The sequence below is a fragment of the Pundamilia nyererei genome, unplaced genomic scaffold, assembly GCF_000239375.1.
Source record: "Pundamilia nyererei isolate P.nyererei 1_Seehausen unplaced genomic scaffold, PunNye1.0 scaffold00132, whole genome shotgun sequence".
NCBI classification, from domain to species: Eukaryota; Metazoa; Chordata; class Actinopteri; order Cichliformes; family Cichlidae; genus Pundamilia; species Pundamilia nyererei.
In genome coordinates, this window is record NW_005187533.1 from 707351 (window position 1) to 728429 (window position 21079).

At 40.4% G+C, this 21079-nt stretch overlaps 1 protein-coding gene across 2 annotated transcripts in view; it reads right to left on the reverse strand.

Annotated features, from left to right (window-relative positions):
• The window catches only part of prkcbb (protein kinase C, beta b), a 102230-nt gene that overhangs the window by 46464 nt on the left and 34687 nt on the right, over positions 1-21079 (reverse strand). For both annotated transcript variants that reach the window (XM_005743508.2, XM_005743507.1), the window contains exons 4-8: positions 16422-16533; positions 15929-16057; positions 6332-6488; positions 5663-5797; positions 3435-3531 (exon numbers count right to left, since the gene is read on the reverse strand). In XM_005743508.2, the coding sequence (XP_005743565.1) occupies positions 3435-3531; positions 5663-5797; positions 6332-6488; positions 15929-16057; positions 16422-16533 (630 nt within the window). The remainder of the gene's footprint in view (positions 1-3434; positions 3532-5662; positions 5798-6331; positions 6489-15928; positions 16058-16421; positions 16534-21079) is intronic.

The window sequence follows — 21079 nt, forward strand, 5'->3', positions numbered from 1 at the left end:
AAAAACCAGAAAGATCGTTTTTTATCTTTTTTTTTCAGTTTATATAAAAACCACTAAGCGCACACAAATAATTACTGACTTTAAGATACTGAAGCCCCAGACGTAAACATAACTCCATGCCTTTAAATTTTACTGTGAAACAATCAAAATGTGTTGAAAGACAGAAATCTTTCTCGTTGTGTTTCGTTTATCATTTATTCTGTTTCATTTTCACCTTCATCTTTATAGATTTGGCCTTTGTCTCTAACTTTCCATTTATTCGTGTGTATCAGCAGCTGTCAGTCCTCTGCTCGCTCTTCATTTCTAACCATCTCTCTGTCTCGACCTTGTCATTCCCTCTCGTCTTATCTCCCTTGTAAGAATTTTAATCGTATTCTCTACTTTGTTAAGCCGCGCTTCAGTTTTAAAATGCTCTTAGTATATTAATCTTAATTAATACATGCCTCCTCGCTCAGAAACAGAGGTACAGGCAGAGCACATCTAATCTTTTTCCAATCTTATCTTAAACTGATGATCCACACTGACGGTCTCTGCACTTTTTGTCCTGTGCCGCTGCAGTAATTTCCTCACTGCCACTGCTCTGCGGCTCCCTGCACTGCGTGTGGTGCACGCCATACAGTTCTCAGCTCATCAATGGATAAAAGCCTCTATCTGTCTCCATCTGTTGTCACGCAAACACACACAGACACACAAACAAGCGGGAACAGTCAAGGTGTTTGCGAGCAGCGGAGCATGCTGAAGGCAAAGCCTGCAGAGTAATGCCGCTCTCTCGCACTAACTCTGTCTAAAGCAGGAATGTCAAACTCGTTTTATACAGCGGGCTACATACAGCCCACTTTGATCTTATGTGGGCCGAACTGGTGAAACTCCAATTTCTGTCAGTGTAAAAGGTTTAACTACGCATTCAATCAATGAGAGACCTTAATGTAAGACAAAGAAGAGCAATTGTAACATTATGTCTCAGGTTTTCTACATGGTAAAGAAATGCTGCTGTAGTAAATGAAAGAAATCTGTCAGCATGACTCTTTGAGCTTAGATTGGAAGAATGTGTGTAAATCTATAACTGAATTACTTTGCTGCACTGTCAATGTCCATGAGGTTTAAAACTACAGTTAAAAGACCAAAATCTATGCCCTCCTTTACATTTTCCAAAGCCTGCCAGCGGGCCAGATTGGGGTCTTTGTCAGGCTGATTCTGGCACGCAGGCCTTATGTTTGACACTAAAGCCATGCAGATGATGAAAGACCACCAGACAAATGCTGAATGCAAACAGAAGAATGTCATTAAAGGTCCTCAGAACTGAAACCCCACCCCCCAAAACTCTGTGCCCTCTTAATTACAAGTAGATTTGGGTACTGGCTGAGTACAATAAGGCTGGGACAAAATACTGATGTACCAATATATTTTACTGCCTTCTCTGGTGACACAATTATCAATATAGTGGTGCCAAATTAGATCAGAACATGTGCCGAAGAGCGTTTACCAATCTCACACAGGAAGAAGGAACTCAAAAAGGCAAAGTATCGGACACGGTAAAATAAAGTGTTATTACGTCTTGATTTCCACCCCTAAAATACATTTAAAGCACTTGTTAGTGATGTGGTTTTCCTACTCTAAAAGTTACAGTTACCACATGGTACCAATGTGTGTTGCAGAAACTCCTTTGAAATCAATTGATATCAGTCCGTGACACCAGGCAAACACTGCTCCCCCAAATATCAGTGGTGACGCTGAAGTCCCAGCTGTCTTCCAACAAGCTGTTCTAGATGCTTTTCCCACACATTTACAGTGAACTGTAAACCGAATGTAATCAGCATACAGGAAAATGAGAGCAAATTTATCGTAAAAGTCAAATCGCCTTCTCCTTCATATCTTATTCTGAGTTTCATCATCGTGTGTGAGATGGAGGCATCTGTGTCTTTCTTTCTCATTGCAACCTCTCTGAAGGCTTCACCCCAGAGGTTGAATTCAAGCTTGTGTGGACGCGCATGTTTCTGTGTGTGCGTGTGTGACATCTGCCCCCCCCCGAGAATTTGTCTCAGTCTGAGGAGCGTGACTTTGAGGAGACATGGGAAAGAAATACAGATTAAAAGAAAGAAAATCACAAGGCGGGCTGCAAAGGTGACAACGGACAAAACAGATAAGTCAAGGAGGGAGAGGGAAGCTGAATGAGGACAGGGAGGAGGAACGCTGAGAGAAAGGAAGGATAGAAGGCAGGAATAGCTTCCCTATGAAGCCAACATTCAAACAATTAGCCATAAAGAATACTGCAGCGCACTTACATTGAACTTGTGATTGTTAAAATAAAGGCACAATCAAGAAGATTATAGCAAAACTATCTAATGAAGGGAAAATCTCTTTTTTGTAATCGTTCCGCATGCAAGGTCCGATCCATTAACAGTTTTCTAGCTCTTGTGAACTCATCTCTCCTTGTGCGTGTCAGCCAGCTGCCCTCTAAACCCACTCGCCTGCAATTCACCTCTCAGGTTTGCAAACCCTGCCTCTCTCCTCCCCGCCAGCTCAGCCACAGACCTCCGGGGCACGCCACTTGCCTGGAACTTTCCACTCTACACTTCCCTCCACAATCAACCTTCTAAACTCTGATTCTGTGTCCTGCATTTTTAGTTCACCGTTTGTTGGTCAAAACCTTAAAAGTTTTATCCCCCTCATACATCATTCGTTTCCATTTCTTCACTTGAACCTGCCAAAAAACATGCCAATGGTAATGCAGCTTCACAGACATAAAAAGTAATATTTTTGCACCATCAGGATTAGCTAGAATCAGAAAAATGAGTGGATCTCAGTATGGTGTGCAGCATGTCTCTAAAAAATTTAAGGAAACTGTACAAGTTGAGAACAATAGAAGCGTCAGACCTGAAAAAAAATATTTAATGCATGAAAAAATTGGGGGTGGGGTTAAAGACCTTTGGACAATACTGTATTTCAAACAAACTATGTATTTTTCATCTTCTTTTTTTTAACATGCCCTGCAAGAACATTTTCCTAAACTGTGACAGAAGCAAATTTGCTACTAACATCACTATTTTAACACATTCACAAAAAGTCTTTCAGGTTTGTGGCTGAGTGTCACAAAGACAGAAGGAGGCGAGTAAAAGAGAGAGAGAAAAAAAACAAAGTGGTTATCCTCAACACTGCCAAATGAATGGGCCTACTGGTCAGCTGTTACTCACACACACACACACACACGCGCACACGCACGCACACACTGGGCCTGCAGTGTGCCAGACCGGATGGTGCTATAAGTGTGCCTGCCAACTGCTAACAGCTCTCCCAGAGTGGCCCTCACTCAGACACACACAGATGCATAGTCCTCACACGCATGCACACACACACACACACACACACGCACGCACACAGGTAACCCTTTAATCACCTGCACTGTACGTCAACTTTTAAGATTTTAATGCACACACCTCAAATTTCTGCCGTAGCTCCTCGTTGCCCTCCTCCCCCTCCGGAGGGACGGGTACATTGAAGTACTCGCCTTCTTCCTGGGAGAGCAGCTTAAACCTAAAGTGAGAGAATATTTCCAGTCAAATCAATTCCCAATTAGTTTATACAATTGGGGTGTTTAACTGCTGCCATTAACTGAAGCTGCTGACAGTTACTGCACCAATTTAAGGGCCTGAAGAATAATCAGGCCATTATTTACCAATTCATTCCCCTTCATGGTATTTTAACAAAGCCTGAGATGGGCTCAAAACACAGTGGAGACGCTTATCGTCCCACAAAATAAATACTATATAGTTTTCACATTTTTAAATAGCAAATCATTTGTGCTTGGCCTTTATAGATGCAGGGAAACAGATCCCTGCTCTTTACTTTCTTTGCTGTTAGGAAATATGCCTCCTCAGCCAGTTAGACTGTCAGACCTGAGCTGTGTTTCAAGCAGTTACATCTCCTGCCACAGTTATTTTTTGTTAAAATCGTTCTTCATTTTCCTGTTTTGGCAGTGATGAAGCATAAGTAGATAATATAACTGGCTTGTTCCCTATTCTCTGAACCACTTGTGCAAGATTTTAATCGATGTTAAAAAATGACATGGGAAACAGATATGAAGCGACACTGTTGTTTATCAGGAGCTCCCTTTCTGGTTTCTGTACTCCACTTACTAGCAAAAATCTGCCCTTTAAGCAGCAAGGTGGAGCTGTTACCGAAATCAACACATGATAACAAGCTGGTCATGGTTGCTTATCTCATAATAAACACTTATTAATGACAGCGACTATGTTTGCATACTGATGGAGTTTGTGCTAGCTCCTTCAGACTGCCAACAATATATAAAAGGTATCACCAAAACTTTGAATCCTATAATGAACTCATATTCTTACATGTGTACATTTACAGTGCTGTGCTAAAGTCTCAGGCTGCCCCTCATTTCTTTATATTTTTTTTAGGAAAATGGGAAATTTATTGAAACATGTGCAATCACATGTGGAAATAGTGTATATATAAGACAAAAACAGAGTTAGTACATTTCCGATTAGGCTTCGGATTATGCTGCATCTCTGTGTCAGGTCTCTGCTGGATTTTTTCCCCATTTCTTAAGGACATAACTTTCATCTGCTGATAGTCATGTGTTGTAGATAGTTTTTAGGACTGCTACTTCTTCCTTTGTCCTCTACTTGTCCAGTTTCCTCAAATTTCTTTAGGGACATACTGCACACTGTGCTGAGTGCCAAGTTTGCAGCTAATAGCACTCTGGGAATCACCCTGTTGGTGCAAAAATATTGTTTTATGTGTCAAACTTTGACATCTTTTTTTAGTTTCAAGTAAAGAAATTGGAATACAATTGTCCTATGAGACAGGCTGCTAGTAACAAGGCACCTAAAGATGCTATTATACGGCTCTTTGCTAATTATGAATGCCTTTTTTATGCCTTTTTTATGCTTTAATGACTCTTAGGTCAGCATTAAGTAGTTCAATAAAGAAAAATACTGGACTGAAGGTGGGTGAAAAACCAGCCAATGTCCAATGAAAAACCTTAGAAGAGCTTCAGGAAATCAGAAGAAAGTGTGTCTCCTTGGATACAGAATAATAAAAAAAATAAATAAATCAGGGGTGACTCAAGACTTCTGCACAGTAATGTACACACTGTACATATCTGCAAACTATTATTAGGACACAAGTATGTTTTAGCATTATTTCAAATACCACAGTCTCACACAGAGCTTTAGCTTTACTCGCGCTCTGTATCTCCTCTCGCCAGCGAGTGTGAGGGCTGCTCGAAGACGGAATAGAGGAAAACTTGCACAGGTTCACTCTGAACATCAGGTTTTTAATGGCATCTTTCCACCTCCACCATTCCACCTCAAAACCTGGCATCTCATTAAAAACCCTGACAGGGCAGCGTCAGCAAAAAACAAAAGAGAGGAAGATGGATATAGAGACTGGGCTACAGATAGAAAGTGCAGGAGGGAGGGAGGGTGGTGGAGATAAAGAAGCAGAGATAAAGAGATGGGGGTAGAGTTGCTCTGGCGCTGAGTATAATCAGACTAAAAAGAGGAGCTCTAACTAAAGTATTTCTCCTACAGCGCATTAATGAACAAGGTCACCTTTCCCTCCTCCTCCTCTACCACCACAGTTTCTCTGCCTCATGCCTCTCTACACCCTCTTCTATTCCTCCTTTTTTTCATCTCACCATCCATCCACCCCTTGTTTCTGGAGCTCCGAGATGCCAAAGGACAGTGATCCCATGAAGTCATTGCGGCTGGTCAGGTCCCAGTCCCACATCTCCACTGACAGACGGCGGTCCTTATCGTATTCTTTCAGGTGGCTGCGAGAGAAGGAAGGACAAACAACAGTTGATGGCTGAGAGTGATAACTGTAGGTGTGGTTATTGTCAAAGGTTTGAGTTTTAAAGACACATGGGAGCAGTGTTGAATTCATTCTTTTTCATCTTCCACATTTATTCCTGGGATCATTCCTCTGATAAGGTATCAGGAAAGCTTTCCATCTTTCTTCTGTGCATACTTTTTTCTTTCTTTTAGACACATTGATAGAAATGATAGCAATTCAGAGTGAACATCTGCACTTCCACAGTAAATTCAATGTGCCTTATTAAGTAAGTCACTGGAGCCAACTTTGGCAAACGACCCCAAAAGCAAGGTTTTACAAAAATGAGGCGCCAGATGTTTTTAACTGAGCGCCAGCGGTTACACATGCTTGGAAAGATGAGCATAATGCGACGCGGTCTCAGCTCATTGCACTGAGCGAGTGAGGAGAAGACAAAAAAGAGATAAAGGGACACAGGAAAGACAGGCTGATAAATATATAAGATAGCCTCACACTTGGCCTGATAAAGCCTTACAATTTAAAGGTCTCGTTCCAGGTGGGGTTGAGGCAGCACTTTATGGTCTTGGTCTTCTGTTTACTCTCGCTGCGGGGATCCGGGATCAGTTTAAGCTTCACATAAGGGTCTGACAGACCGTTGGGGTCCATGGGAACCAGATTCCTGGCCTCTTTGACTGAAGGGAGAAATAAAAAGAAACAAGATGTGTGAGGGGAGAGAAGGGAGGAAAAAAAGAGAATAGACACTAATTTAAAGCAGCATTGAAAGTTTAAATTTATAAACCTTTCTTTAGGAGAAGTACTCTGCACAACACTGAGACAGAAAATACACAAGCGTGTAAGAAACCACAGCTTTAATATGAAGGTGAACTATTTCTACATATAAATGTAACTAAATGTAGCTAAAAGAACTTTAATGATCATTCTCATAAAACGAGCTGAATTAGGAATGGTGGGAATTTATGAATATAAATAAATGCAGACATAATTTTAATTATTACTATTCTTAAAACTTAAAATAAAGAACAAATATGTTTATTCAAATTTAATTTTTGACTAACTTTTAAGGACACACCACCTGGTTTTAGCCAAATATTTATAATCCCATATATCTGCACTCACTTTTCTGCTGCCTCGTATGAATTTTCCTGCTTGGTGAAGCTGAAGCAAATATGCATTTGTTTTTATTTTTAAAGTGATGAATGAGCTGACATTGCTTTAAATAGAATTACTGCCTGGCAGTGAATACCCATGCCAACCAATCTATTGGTTGTTTTAGTTGTATTGCATCCACGCTGGTTCATAAGAGAAACTTTATTATTCATGCTTGGTCAATAAAGCAGATTTTGACAGAACAAATTTGGATGTTGCTGCAAACAGGCTACAAATTCTACGTGCTTTACACACGTCTTCAAGCCTGCAGCAGGAAAGCTCTACAACCATTTCAGGGTGGGTGCTATGTGAAATATGGAGTTTCCGCAGAACACTCATAATGTCAGAGCAACTTTTTGGATATAAATGGTCATCATTTCATTTAATCCCATCAGACATTTTTATAAAATTCATGTCATAATTACCAAACAGATTTAAACGGAGCATACGAAGTCGAGGCCAAAAGCAGTAGCTTTTATTACTGACCCTGTAAATAATCAGTAATAAATGATTTTGCAAAATTAAAGGAATTTTGCTTAACACGTTGCTCACATATTGCATACCCAAGTTGGGTTTAGCCACCTTAAAAAACTTGCAGTCACTCCATCTTTTAGACCAAGTTAACAGTTCAACTTCAACCTTTATTTATTTCCAGACATTGTGTTTCAGAGAATGCGTACTTGTTTTAGCAGTTTTGTCCTACTCGTTACTGCAATTCAGTCAAATAAGAGCCTTAGATTGGAAACCAAAACTCTGCCCTGAAACCAACAAATTTAATTTCGGCATGCTTAACCTAACTATACAGGAGGCTACAGCCTTGAGGTTAACAGAGTCTGTCTGTAATGACCGTGTAGACCGATGAAGGTTGCCAGTTCCAACACTAATCCCTCTTATGTGGCTGTTTGTTATTGGGCTGTAATTGTATTCCAGTGGTGTAAAATCCCCGCGGTCAGAGTGTGGGTTAAATTGCATGTGCGCACAGTTACAGTTCCCGGTCAAGTTGTGAGGTCACATCCAATTACCAAAAGCGGGGCTGCTGTGTCTTAGGCAGCCCATTGGGAAAGCAGTTGACACACAAAAGCACACGAGACCTTTGTCACTGCACATGCAACACACACAGAAAACAAATGTGTTTGGTTAGAGCGCTGTCATTTTGGTTGTGGGCCTCCTGGCAAAACATGATAAACTAAGGTGTTATGTGCAATATTTCATCTACACTGCTTTCAGGGCAAGCGATCACATCCTGTTAAAATTAAATATAAAGAAAACAGATAAGCACTTTCATTCCATTCATCGATCTCACAGGACTCTATGCTTTACTAGTTGTTCCCAGTGATTGCCTTATCGTAAAGTCCTGCTGTGTCTAACCTTTGCATTAGTTACTTCCTGTTTAATTTTGGTACTCCCTTTTCTCTTGTGCTTTGTATTCATTATTACTTCCTCCCCTGTGATTGTGTCGGTTGTGTCTCGGTTGTGTGAGAGTATAAATCGTGCTGTCTTTTCCTTGCTCTTTGTCAGGTTGTCTGTATGGATTTGTTTTGGACTTTTGACCTATAAAGTAGGGCTGTTCCATATAACGATATATATCGGATGATGATTTTACGCTATCGTTTGTTTCCTGGTGTCATAAAATAAACTGTTTACAGCAATATTTTTTCATGGTTTTGATGGTCACTGTAGTGGCTATATTAATTTCTTAAAGTTCTCTCTTTCTCTTATATTTAATATAACCACTAGGGCTGGGTATCGTCACTGATTTCTAGAATCGATTCGATCCACGATTCAATTCAATTCGATTCGATTCGATTTGAATCTGGGAAATTTTGACAGTCAGAAATATTATAATTCAGATCAGTACATTTACATATTTTTGTATCTATAAAAAGGAAGCTGACACACCCAAGACTTTATCAAAGGTGTGAGCATCACAGCAGATGCCTTTGTGTCAAAGTAGCTGAAGATAAAACACAGAAAAACATGAAGGTGATTTTCCTGGCCTGGGATTTTATAAAAATATTCTGCAGTACATCAAAAACGAAAGAAAACCATTAATCAACTTATGAACATTACCTCTGAAGTTACAGCGGTTTTATTAGAGACACGTTAAGCGTTTTGCATTTTGAATAATTTTAAAAAGTTTAAATTTGTTCAGTATTGAACGGCAGAAATTAGGTTTTCTTTTCGGAAGTAAGTAAAAGGAAACAAACAGCGGCCGACAGCGCTGTAAACAACGGTAGACTTGTGCGTAACAAGCAAGCGAATAATGAAGAAAACAGATTTTTAGACGGGAAACTGTTCTTGAAGTACAGAGAGAGAGAGAGAGAGAGAGAGCTGTGCATGAAGTGTGGTGGAAGCAAAACAGCAAAAGTCGGAGCGAGTCCATGATGATGTTTATGTGAAGCTTAGTTTGGATCTTCTTTTGCTGCTGGTTCGGTCAATATTGTTTGGAGAGACATCAAACTAACAGCTTTAGAATCAGCGCAAAAAGGGCCTAAACACAAAGCGCGGACCTGCCGACAGATCAGAATCAGCGAGCTGTCGGCTTTCAGCCCCGACTGTGTCCGAGCCGTCGGTGAGAAAGGTGACATCTCACTGATTCTGATCCGCGGGTCCCGCTGTGTGTTTAAGTCTTTGTGCAGAATCAGTGTTCCTGCTCTCATTTACTGTTTTAGCTGTTTGGTGGTTCTTGAAATTTTGTGAGGTTTCACCTGAGATTCTGGCATTTCGGGAAAAATAAATTTATATTAAAAAATCGATTCAAGATTTTAATGAATCGATTTCACGTTATCCAAGCCAGAATCAATTTTAATCGATAAATCGATTATAAAAACCCACCCCTAATAACCACACTATGGACGACAAGCGCCTGTTTTTAGGTGTTGTCCTTAGCAACAATGACAGTAAAACCATCGCGTGGCTCCGCTGTCCGCTTGTTTGTTTTCATGTAAACCTTTCACAATAAAGCTCAAGATCCTGTTGAGACTTTTCAAAATAAACTGAATCAAGTGAAAGAGTATGCAGAGAGTTTACGGATGAGAAGAAAAAAAAGAGCCATCAGGTGCTAAAAAATAAAACTAAATGTACAGTTTCATGCATCGGCTAAAACACTCGACTCCAGGTACACGACGCGCAGCTGGAAAAACTTCACACAAGTCGAGTTGCCCGAGATTCACCGGATTTACAGAAAATGTTACATTTTCGTGATTTATATTGTTGTCAGGACGATAAATGTCTTATATCGAAATTTTTGCCACAGTGCACAGCCCTACTATAAAGGTGCATTTAAAGGACTACATGTACATCTTATATTGCCATTTTCTGACAATGGGTCTTTACCCAGATAGGAGACATACTAATTTTGCCTATTTTATTCACTTACAGCACAGTTGTTGCACCAGCAGATGTAGGATGAGCCAGATGTGGCTCAAATGTCACAACACATCTCATATCTGGCCTTTTATAAGTTGGACCTCTGGCTGAGCTGAGGCAGCCAGATTCACCCTGGGCAAAGACAAATGTGGCCCATAAAAGAAGTGCATAACTTTGCCACTTTTAAGCCAAACATTTATTGCAATCTGGGTTGAGCGTGTGAATTTTAGCAGACTCAGTACCGGCTTTGATCTCCCAGTGCAGCACAGAAGAATTTGTGCTATTTAACGAGTGGAGGGCGAGAGAAAAAGTAGCACGCACTGCGACTTATTTTAGCTAAATTTGGTGAAAGGTCTGTTTGCATACTGACAAAAAGTGTTGCACACTGTTACTCAATAATCCTTTGGGGGACGTGCAGCATAGCCAGAGGAGAAACTAGAGCAGCTTGCCAGTGAACTCACAGTGTGAGAAAAACCTCAAAGATGTCAGCGAGATGAAGTCTTCATGCTCTTTAACCATTACTCTACACTAAACTCCAGGAGGTTAACCACAGCACACAGCCATTGGCCAGCATTAAGCCCTCAGTGAAGCAGCTCAATAAATATTAGATGATGCCCGTTAAAGTGACCATCAAATGCAGGTCGAGGAGGAGAGCTGTAAAGAGGGTAGCATGCCAAAGAGTCTCAAAGGACACTTACAGTAAAGACGTGCAGTTTTTATAGAAGTGAATGGACCTGTTTGTGTATGCACAGGTGAGAAATTCTTGCTTGCATCCAGTGTGTGCTAACTGAAAGGCACATGTACGGGTCTGTGTTTGTGTGTGAGGGGCAGGCAGAGGTGATAAGAGTGCAGTTACAGCAGAATACTACATGTGAAGTGCTGCGTGGGTGTTGGCTGTGCCCCTTTTCCCCTGTGAAGCAGCTTCATAGGATGGTAAGTAGGATTACTGGGTTATATCCACCTTCTTCTTGCTTGCAAAAGCTTTTCTGAGAATGTCATCCGGTGGATGTTGACAGTGTTCAGTCTGGGATGCCTGAACAGATGACAACAATAATAACCCAAAGTCTGAAGAGTCTAGATATTTAACATCTTATCTGAGCCTCACAAAGCAGGAAATAATGTGCTGTGGCTCTGTGGTTTTCCCAGACAGGCATTGCTACTCCCACCTGTACTTCCAAATGCCTGCAGTGTCACCTGACCCACGTTTTCTCTCTGCTCTTGATTGGCTGCTGCTTTTCAGCTAATGAATTATGCAATATACCGTACATGCTTGAAGATATCCATCTGTCCCTGGTTCAGTTTCAGAATAATGACTATTTTTAAAAACAAAAATCAAAAACATGGTCATGTTTTGGGACAAGCCTACTTCCTTTGCGCCCCCCTCCTGCTCCTGTGATCTACACCTATATGTCTATTCATTCATCTGTTTTCTTAATTGCTCATCCAGTTCTTGGTTGTGGACAGGGTTAGGGTTAGCAAAAGGTGGGTCACATCCTATGTCAGGTCTAATGCAGAGAGACAGACAACTATTTAAGCCCACATTCACACACCTACAGCCAGTTTAGTCTCACCAATTGACATAAAATGTCTTCGGACTGTAGGAGGAAGCTGGAATATCTGGACAGAACCCACACCTCCCCTTTTCATTCTCTGATTTAAATTAGACTTTAGTAAAAGCGTCTAATGTAAATGCTGCAACATTCCTTGTTTGTATTGCATCAAGTTTTTATTCCCAGCTCCTGATCAGTTAGAAGGCCATTTCACTAAACAACTGACCAGCTATGCACTGATTGGAGAGGAGCTGGAAAGGGTTTAAACTTTATTGCAGTTCTCCTCAGTCTTTGTAGTTATATACCAATACATCCCACCTTTCAGAACAGCTAGAGACACACAACAGGCTGTATAAAACAGGTAAATGATCCCCTACCTCACTATTAGGCAGCTTGGGTGGAGTACCAAAGACTCCACCTTTTAGTGTCCCACTGAATTCTCCCTGCTGGAGGCTGACGCCCCCCCCCATCTCCATGTGCACTGTACTGCCAGTGACCTGAGCTCTAATCTGACTATGAAAGAGGCCGGAGGTGAATTAAAATTGATTATTAAAGTGTCACTTTACGCCAATGTCAATTGCGTTGATTAAATCCACAACCCAATTGCACTTCTCAGCGTAGCAGCTGTTTTCACCAGATCCCGCTACATTAAGCTGTAAAATAATTCCTAGTGGTTCTGCAATTCATTCTCAGTGGTGGCATTTCCCCCCACCTCTACCTCACTGCATAGAGGGTATACGCCAATCATAGCTCCACACTGACCCCTGTGGACAAAAGCGAGCACTACTCCTCCAAATCCTCCTTTTACTATAATCTGCAAAACACAACCACAAGTTATATGCACATTAACATAAAAATCAGTGTATGTGAAAGACCGAAATATAGATGAGACTAAACTTCATGGTAAATAGCTTTAGTTAATGTACTTTGACATTTTCTACCATCTAGCTCAACTATCATCTGCTCTGGTTTGCAGCACCAGTGAATTTTTAGCCTTTTCTGCTGTCTTAGCAGTCTGCATGTGATAAGTCTGCTCTCTTATCATTTCCCAGAGTAACCACCACTTAATGATCAGTCTACGAGCGTGGGAATCTGAAAAAGAGAACAGAGGAGGGGAATCTGCAGAGGAACTAAACCCAGCAAGAGCCAATAAAGGGAAAATATCCTACATACAAAAATAACAGGCCTATGAATGTGCTGTTACAAGTTCTCGCTAACATTTATGCAATATTTAGTGAGGACACTGTTTGTTTTCATGGGTCCAATCAATAACTGCAGCAAAATGCCTGGATACATTTGTAGATCAGGAAGAAGTCAGCCACCATTTATTTATGCTTTGTAAGGAGATGCACTGCCAAAAACTACTTTACAAACTCTTTGCTTTTACAGAGCTGGAGGAACAACAAAAAATAAGAGATGAAGCGAACTGAAGACTCGGCATGGCTTAGGAAACAACAGGAGTTTTATGGCTTAAGATTTGAGATAGGATATCTTACGAGATGCTTATTCATATGCTGAAGTTTAGATGAAAAGACAAGGACAAAAAAAGGGAAGAAAAATGCACATTAATTATCACTACGTCACCTGCTGCTCGAGTATGAACTGTGACACATCTGAAGCTGGAGCAGGTTTATGCAGCCGAGTTTAGGAACTCACATCACACAGCTGGAGTACGGATCCTCAATAAAGTTATTTTTTCGTTTGAGGCAAAGCTGTGATCAGCAGGGTAACGAAAAACGTTAATGTAAATCTCTGCAGCCACCTGCAGGTCATAAAAGGCACTGCGGATCAATGTAACGACGTTTCTCTCCACTTTTCCAATTTTTTCTTTCAGTTAAATAGACAGAAACATTGTTCCAAGAATGATGTGAGCACACAGTGTAGTGAATAGTATATCTCTTTGAAACAACACTTGCTTAAATGATACAACATGAATGTCTACATATTGTACTGACATGCATACTAACATTTGCCACGATAACCATTTTTATATGTGCACGAAATGAGAGCCATCACTTAATTTACAGTAAAGATTTTTGTAGTTTTTAATAACTTATATTTCACAAATAAAACATTCCTCTGAGTTGTTGAGAAAAAAACAGTTTAACCAGATGAATTTATTAATAATTAATATTTCATATTTTTGAAAGCTTGGCAGATAGTGATTTCTCTGAGCAGCACCCTGCTTTTTTATTTATTCTTTGGCTGCCAGACATGACCGAGCGAAGCAGGTGAAATTTCTGACTGCCAAATACATAAACATGGTTTCACAAACATTTTTCACTACTGTGCAAATGTCAGTGGTACGCGTAACGTCTGGCAGGCAAATAAAAAAATCAGACAAACCGAAGAACAAATGGAGACACAGTCCACAACACACTGGAATTGACTCAACTCGCTTCCCCGGTGTATCCCATCATCGTTTCAATATATTTAACCCAGAGAGAGAGCTAGCTTTGCCTGAATGCACTAGTTAAATCACAGCGTGAAGGACGGCTCAGTGCATGAAGCGACTTCATAGGGGACACATAAATTAAGTCAGCTGATGGAGGAACGCTAAACAGCCATGATATCAATGAAAAGTGAGACTATTAACGTACTGATATGCGACACACTGCAATCTGAAACTGAAAATGTAACAACTGTAACGTAAAAAACTGAATTAATTAACAATTAATGAATCCGTTTTTTCCTTTATTCTAACACCAGATTGATGACTTGATGCCAAATGACCACGAGAGCAGGGAGATTGCAGTTGTTATCATCATCCCTAATATTGCATCACTCTAATAGTTTTCTAGGTTGTGGTGTGGTTAAGCACTAGAGTCCAGCATCTGATAGAGTTGCCAAATGACCTTTTTAATCACTGACAGCATCTCGTGAGTTTTGGACCTCGGGATAACACTTCACAGAAATGAGGCCGTGTTCTCACTAGCTGAGTCGAGAATGATAAATGATTTCATGTTCAGTCACACCTCTGTCTGCCCAGAAATAATACCAGTAACTGCAGTGGGGCTACTTGGACATAGCGCCATTATAATGGTAATAAATATAAATAAAGCACTTTAAATGGTTAATAAATAACCAAACAGAACCTGTAAAGATCATCTTGGAAAAGCAAAACGTGTTGAGATCACAATTCTGAGCTGACAGGATAGGCTTTGAAAAAAAAGTCCAAGTTTAGATCTGAAATAAACATGTTTGCAGCCAGGTTCAAATAAAGCTTTTGGTCTGTATATTTCAACAACTGAACGAAAGATGATTTCTTAAAATATTCAATTAGAATGGAAGAGAATAGCCTTTTAGTTTCGCCGCACATACAACGAAATTGTGGGTGCTCCACACCAACTGTGCGTGGAATAAAAGACGCCATCAAACATGCAGATCCATCAGCTGTGGCAACTCCTCGGCAATAAGAGAGCAAATATCATAAGTGTGTAACCCAGTTATGGTGATTGAAATTCTAGTATTTTATTAGCGTGTCACTGAGCACTCATTTACAAGAATGTGTGTCTGTGTGAGGCATTCACACAGTCCATGTCTGCAATTTGCTAACCGAGCCTGTGGGCATTAGCCAATAACTCGTCCAAATGTGGTCACGTGTGGATCCAAAAATCCAAGATGGCCGTAGTCCTAAAATTGAGGCTTCCAAAATTTTATTCCACAAACTATTTTTATACATAGTCTGATTGAAGCAAACCTGCTTCTATTAAGTATATTGTGTTAGTTTTCAAAGATACACACTGACTGTACTCCAGGCTCATTTTCCTTTCACAGACGAAACATCGGTGTATCTGAATAAATTATTACATTATTACAGACCAAAGTGTGTGGCACTTTCCTCTAATGAAAGTGGAAATGAATGCAGACCAAACGAGAGTGATTTCTAAGCGTGAGCTCATATTTCAGTTCCATCCTTCATCTTTGCCAACAGCAGAGGGAGACAGAAGACCGGTATTCTCAAACTTTAAAATGACAAGCGAGCCGGAGGACTGCACAGGTGTGTGTAGGCTGTAAACGTGTGCATGCTTCTGGAATATACTTACTGGTAACAGTGAGAACATTGGTCTTAACCTCGGCGGTGATCTGGATGCGACCTCTCCTCTCAGTGTGGTCTGTGCCACACAGGCTCGGCACGTTGGCCACACATCGCTTATGGATGTTCATCATACAGTCTGAAAAATACATATTCACACACACCCACAGATATGTTTGTAATGTTATGCAAGAGTATTATTCATAGTGATATGTGTGCCATAAAATGATTACATACTACTGCATGTCCTCCTTCACTACATCCATGAAGTTTCTTTGTGGTCTTCCTCTTTTCTTCCTGCCTACATATCCAGCACCTTTTCCCAATATAGTCACCATCCCTCCCCTTTAATAACATTAAGGTATGAATAATGTTCTACCTAATTGTACATCCCTCTGTGTGAGCATACCACCTAAATACTGTACAATCTAAATATGGATGGTACAATCGTAAGGCTGCAGTATGCGATACATGCATAAATGGGCGGCGGGTGTACTACATACGGTCACATCTCATTCCCTGGTGTATGAGGCCATAGAGTAGGGAGCCACAGTGGTCACAGAAGGTGGGGCTGGAGTAGGTGTGGATCTTAAACTTGTGCTTTGACCTCGGGTCCTGAAGAGCAAAGGACAAAAACAGAGAATTAAACACTTTTTCACTACAAATTAAACATTTCTTTAATGATTGTGTTGTTCAGCTGTTTAACTGTGCACCGTTCAACCGCTTAAAAACAAACAAACAAAAAAACTGAATGAATGAAGCTTTGCCTGTTCCTCTCCTCCTCCATCTGTTTGATATTCTCCTTTTATCACCAGCATTCATCTTAGTCTCTCTCTCTCTGACTTTCCACTTTCCACTGCTCTGAATGGTAATGGTGCATTCAGGGGAAAGTTTTGACAGGCGGGGTTTACATACGGGCACATGCACTGTAATCTGATCAAAATACATTTCCTCTGAATTTCTTTGTTGGCATCAATTTAGAAAGGCTACGAAGGATGCACATCCATGTGTGTCTGTAGGCAACAACAGTGACGCAAAAAGTTTGCATGAAGTCAGCCTCCCGTGACATCTGTTAAAGTCGAATGAATAGCAGAGACAGCGTACGGCTACGGCTACTTGCTGTCTGTGCAGGTCTGCTGCGCACAGTTGTGTTGGGTTAGTGTTACTTCAAAGGACATTACACAAAAACGTGTCTAAGTGTGTAAACAGATTGATGACCTAACCACACAGGTAAGTCAAGCACACAGATCTGGGTGTGGCTCCGATGATGTAAGAGCATCAATAACAGAATCAGAATAATTTATAGTCACATGGTCACAGTTGCTACAAGACCATAAGAACAGTAGCTGAATAAACTAAATTAAATGTTACAATATATCACAAAGTTACAAAATATAGCAAAATAAAATATACAGATTGCTCAACTATAAATATCCCAGGATATAACACAAATGTAAATGGTTGAAATGAAAGCGCCTCTCTTCTCAGACTGTACGTGATATTAAGTGTGTGCACTGAACGTTCTCCTGTGACTGGACAGCACGTCATGGAGCATTGTCCTTATCTTGGACAACATCTGCCTCTCCGTCTCCACCTTAACAGAGTCCAGTTCCATCCCCGCAACATTACTGGCCCTCCGGATCAGTTTATTGAGTTTGCTGGCATCTGCACCCAGGCTAAAAAAAGGGAAAAACTGTCACTTATCTGCAATTTGGTCATTTTGTCCTTTTGACAGTAATTATGTGCTTTGAACTGACAAAAAAATGGATGCCATTACTTTTTATGGACGTTCAGAACTGAATCATAACTGGGGCGGAAACACGGCTATTTCTGCCTAATGTGTGTGACACCTGCAACCACACCTGGATCTCACACACACACACACACACACACACACACACACACACACACACACACACACACACACACACACACACACACACTAACTCCTAGGCCGTGCACATCCGATATACCGCTTGTGGAGGATCCAAATTGTGCAGCGAAGCGGGCGTACTTCAATGTGGGAGTTAAAATATTTCTGCCAAGGGGATCCATCGCAGCTAGCAAACATGCAGATACAGAATTTAATATGATTTGTGAGGGATCTCCTCCAGCGCAAAGTGCTTTGATGACATCAAATAGACCAGTGCTTACTGTTAATTTTCCTTTAAAGCCAATTCAGAAGGAGACCACGAGTGCCAGTTTTCTTTCACACGTGCCTTCATGCCTTTTAATCTCATGAGCCAAGAAAAAATTAGAATGATTGATGTCTTCCTCTCCTCCACACCTGTCCTGGAAATAACATTAAATTTAGGTGACCAGTCAATTATACCCAGTGTCCCCACAGTCTCTTCAGCAGTGTTGCCCTAAGCCTGAATGTGTGGATGCCTGTGATTTCCGTGTACATTTCCACGCACTACTTTGTGTATTTGTTTCAAATGCTGTTTTTCGCCTTTCTCGAGGACAATACCACCTACTGTTTCTTTTTTGTGCCGCATAAAAACAAGGGAACATTGTGCTGCTGAAGCTCCAGTGATGAGCAGCAGCAGACAGAGAGCAGTGTGAGGGCTGATTACAAAGAGTGCCAGCTTCTTTATAAATATGAATGATTAAATGCATCCGCAGCGAAAACTCAAACATCAATGAGAAAGAAAAATCATTAAGAAGAACGCATGAAAGCAGCGACTAGGAGAAAAAAGACACCACTTTTATTGTCTCCCCCTTCTTTGATGAACTTTATTTTGATGTAAAATCAGTTTAAACAGATTTAAAAAAAAAAATACCTTTTCTGTCATTTTTCTCACAGAAGTCAAGATATGAGCAAAAATAAGTTAAGTTCTTTAACCCTTCCATCCACCCTGACCTCCTCCCTACAGGACGTGGACATTGTGATCTATAAGGTTGCTTCAATATGACGGTGTTTTCAAGGATGATGTTAATTTCATGAGTCAAAACAAGCTGTGAAAAACACCGGTAGGTCTTCTTGATTTAATGTTTCCACTTAGTGAACAGTAAACTAAAGTAAAGTAAAACAAAGAAATGTAAGTTTGAATCACAGCTTAACAACAATCAGCTTAATATATCATCCTAAAATGGAAGGTTTACGTGACTGTGTTAGGATGTTCTGCCAACTTTTGTGTTTAACACTTTTAGATTTGAGTGTGAAAGGATCAGAATTGGAATATTTCAGTGTTTGGACTAATATTTGTATATATATGTATACATATTTAATAGCATCCAGCCACAGCTTCACTGGCTCCAGTTTCTCAGTTTAGGTACAGAGACCAAGCAGCATGTGAGGCTTCCTCTGTCAAAATGACATTAGAGTTGTATATTCATGTCATAATTTCAATATAAAATAACCAATTTGATTAGTAAGCCTTAGCATTACCTTCAAACAGAGCCAGGACATTCTGTTTATACCTTCAAATAGCCAAACCTGTTTTATTATTATAAGATGGAAAATATTTTACCACATCTTTTTGCCGTCCTTCTACCACCATTTTACTGAAATTGTAAAGGTCTTCCAGAGGTCCTCAACTTTAATAACTGATAGCTGATAAATAACTCGACCTCGGTACTGAAATTAACCCGTTCAAACAGGTCCAGTCTCTGAGAGGGCATGCTGGGAAAAAAAAGTATCTACACTAAACTAAAGCTTCTTTTGGCCGCTCTCTTATTTACAAGGATTCGCCACAGTGGACGCTTCTGCATATTTGAGTTGGCAGATCTTTACCTCAGAAGTCCTTTCTGACACAACCCCTCCCAGGGGATTTTTGCCTCCCAGACTTAAAGAGGGGATTCTTTTTCATGAAAATGTCTCCACTGTGCTACGACGGCGTACTAAGGCTACATTAAAATATATATATTATTGTTCTTTTTGAGAATAAAGTTGAAACGTGGATATTAAAGTTCCTGAAAAACCAAAAAACTGCCACGGCTGCTCTACCCTCTGCAAACAACTTGATCAGGTATCTTCTTGTGGTACAGCATACGTCCTCTTTACTGCACGAGGGTGTAAACATCACTATCCTTGCAGCTGTCCACTGCCAACTTCTCCAAGTTTCTGTGTTTTTTTCCTTCTGACCAGATGCAACTTTCTACACCATCTCTTTAACGTGTTAATACTTATCACCACGATGTGTATGTGCTAAAGGAGAAATCATTTCCTTGCTAGTTCACTACCTCATCTAAACAAGGCGTTTTGTAGAGGGGACAGCAGCCGTGACAGTTGTCTGACAAGAAATGACAACTTTGATCTCCACATTTTGACGTTATTCTCAAAAATGAACAATATTTTCTTAATCTGGACCCTGATATTCCTTCATGCCATGGAGCCACTGGGGGAAAAGTAAAGTCTTGTCACCAGTTTTATGCTGATATATTTGTTTTTGTGTGTTACCATAGATATGCTTTGACACCTGTTATCTTCTCTACAGTGTTGCCAAATTTCACCCAAAAAGAAGTTATTCAAAGCAGATTTAACAAATTTGATTTTTTTTAGCATGTAAACTGAAAGCCTGCTCATAAAATCAGCCAGTGACTAGCCATTAGTCCATGCTCAGTGCGCTGTTTTGACCACCTTCCTGTCACTGTGTTGTCTCTCACTCGCTGCTCTTCTTTTGTTTTTTAAAACTCTGCTGTCTGTTAAATTCCCTGGCATTAGCATCAGTCAGCTCACAACAATTACATACACATCTTGTCATGTTTTCATGATGCTGTGTGACAGGCAGATCTGTGCTCACAGTCACTCACACGAAAACTTTTTATTTTTCAGCGCTGATTTTGCCTTCAGTCCACTTACTCCTCTCAAGCTAGTACTTTCTGACATATCTCCGGTGGCAAAATCGCTGCACAGACTAAACCTGTCATGAAGCCGTTGCGTGTCATGTCGACGGGCACCACGAAGGTTATTTGTGGCTTTTACTTTTCATAGAGCTCAATTAAAACCAATATAAACATGCTCATGTTAGGCATTATTTATTCGAAAGTTTTGCTACAAGCAAGTCTGAAAAACAAAAATAGTTTTTTACTAATAAAATGCTGAAAAACTTAATTTTCTTCCCAAAAAGAAATGCAGTTTTTGCTTTACTCGTGCATTAAAACACAGAAGTGTGTCAGCTTGTTTTTATCTTCATTATATCATTCTGTATAGTCAGAT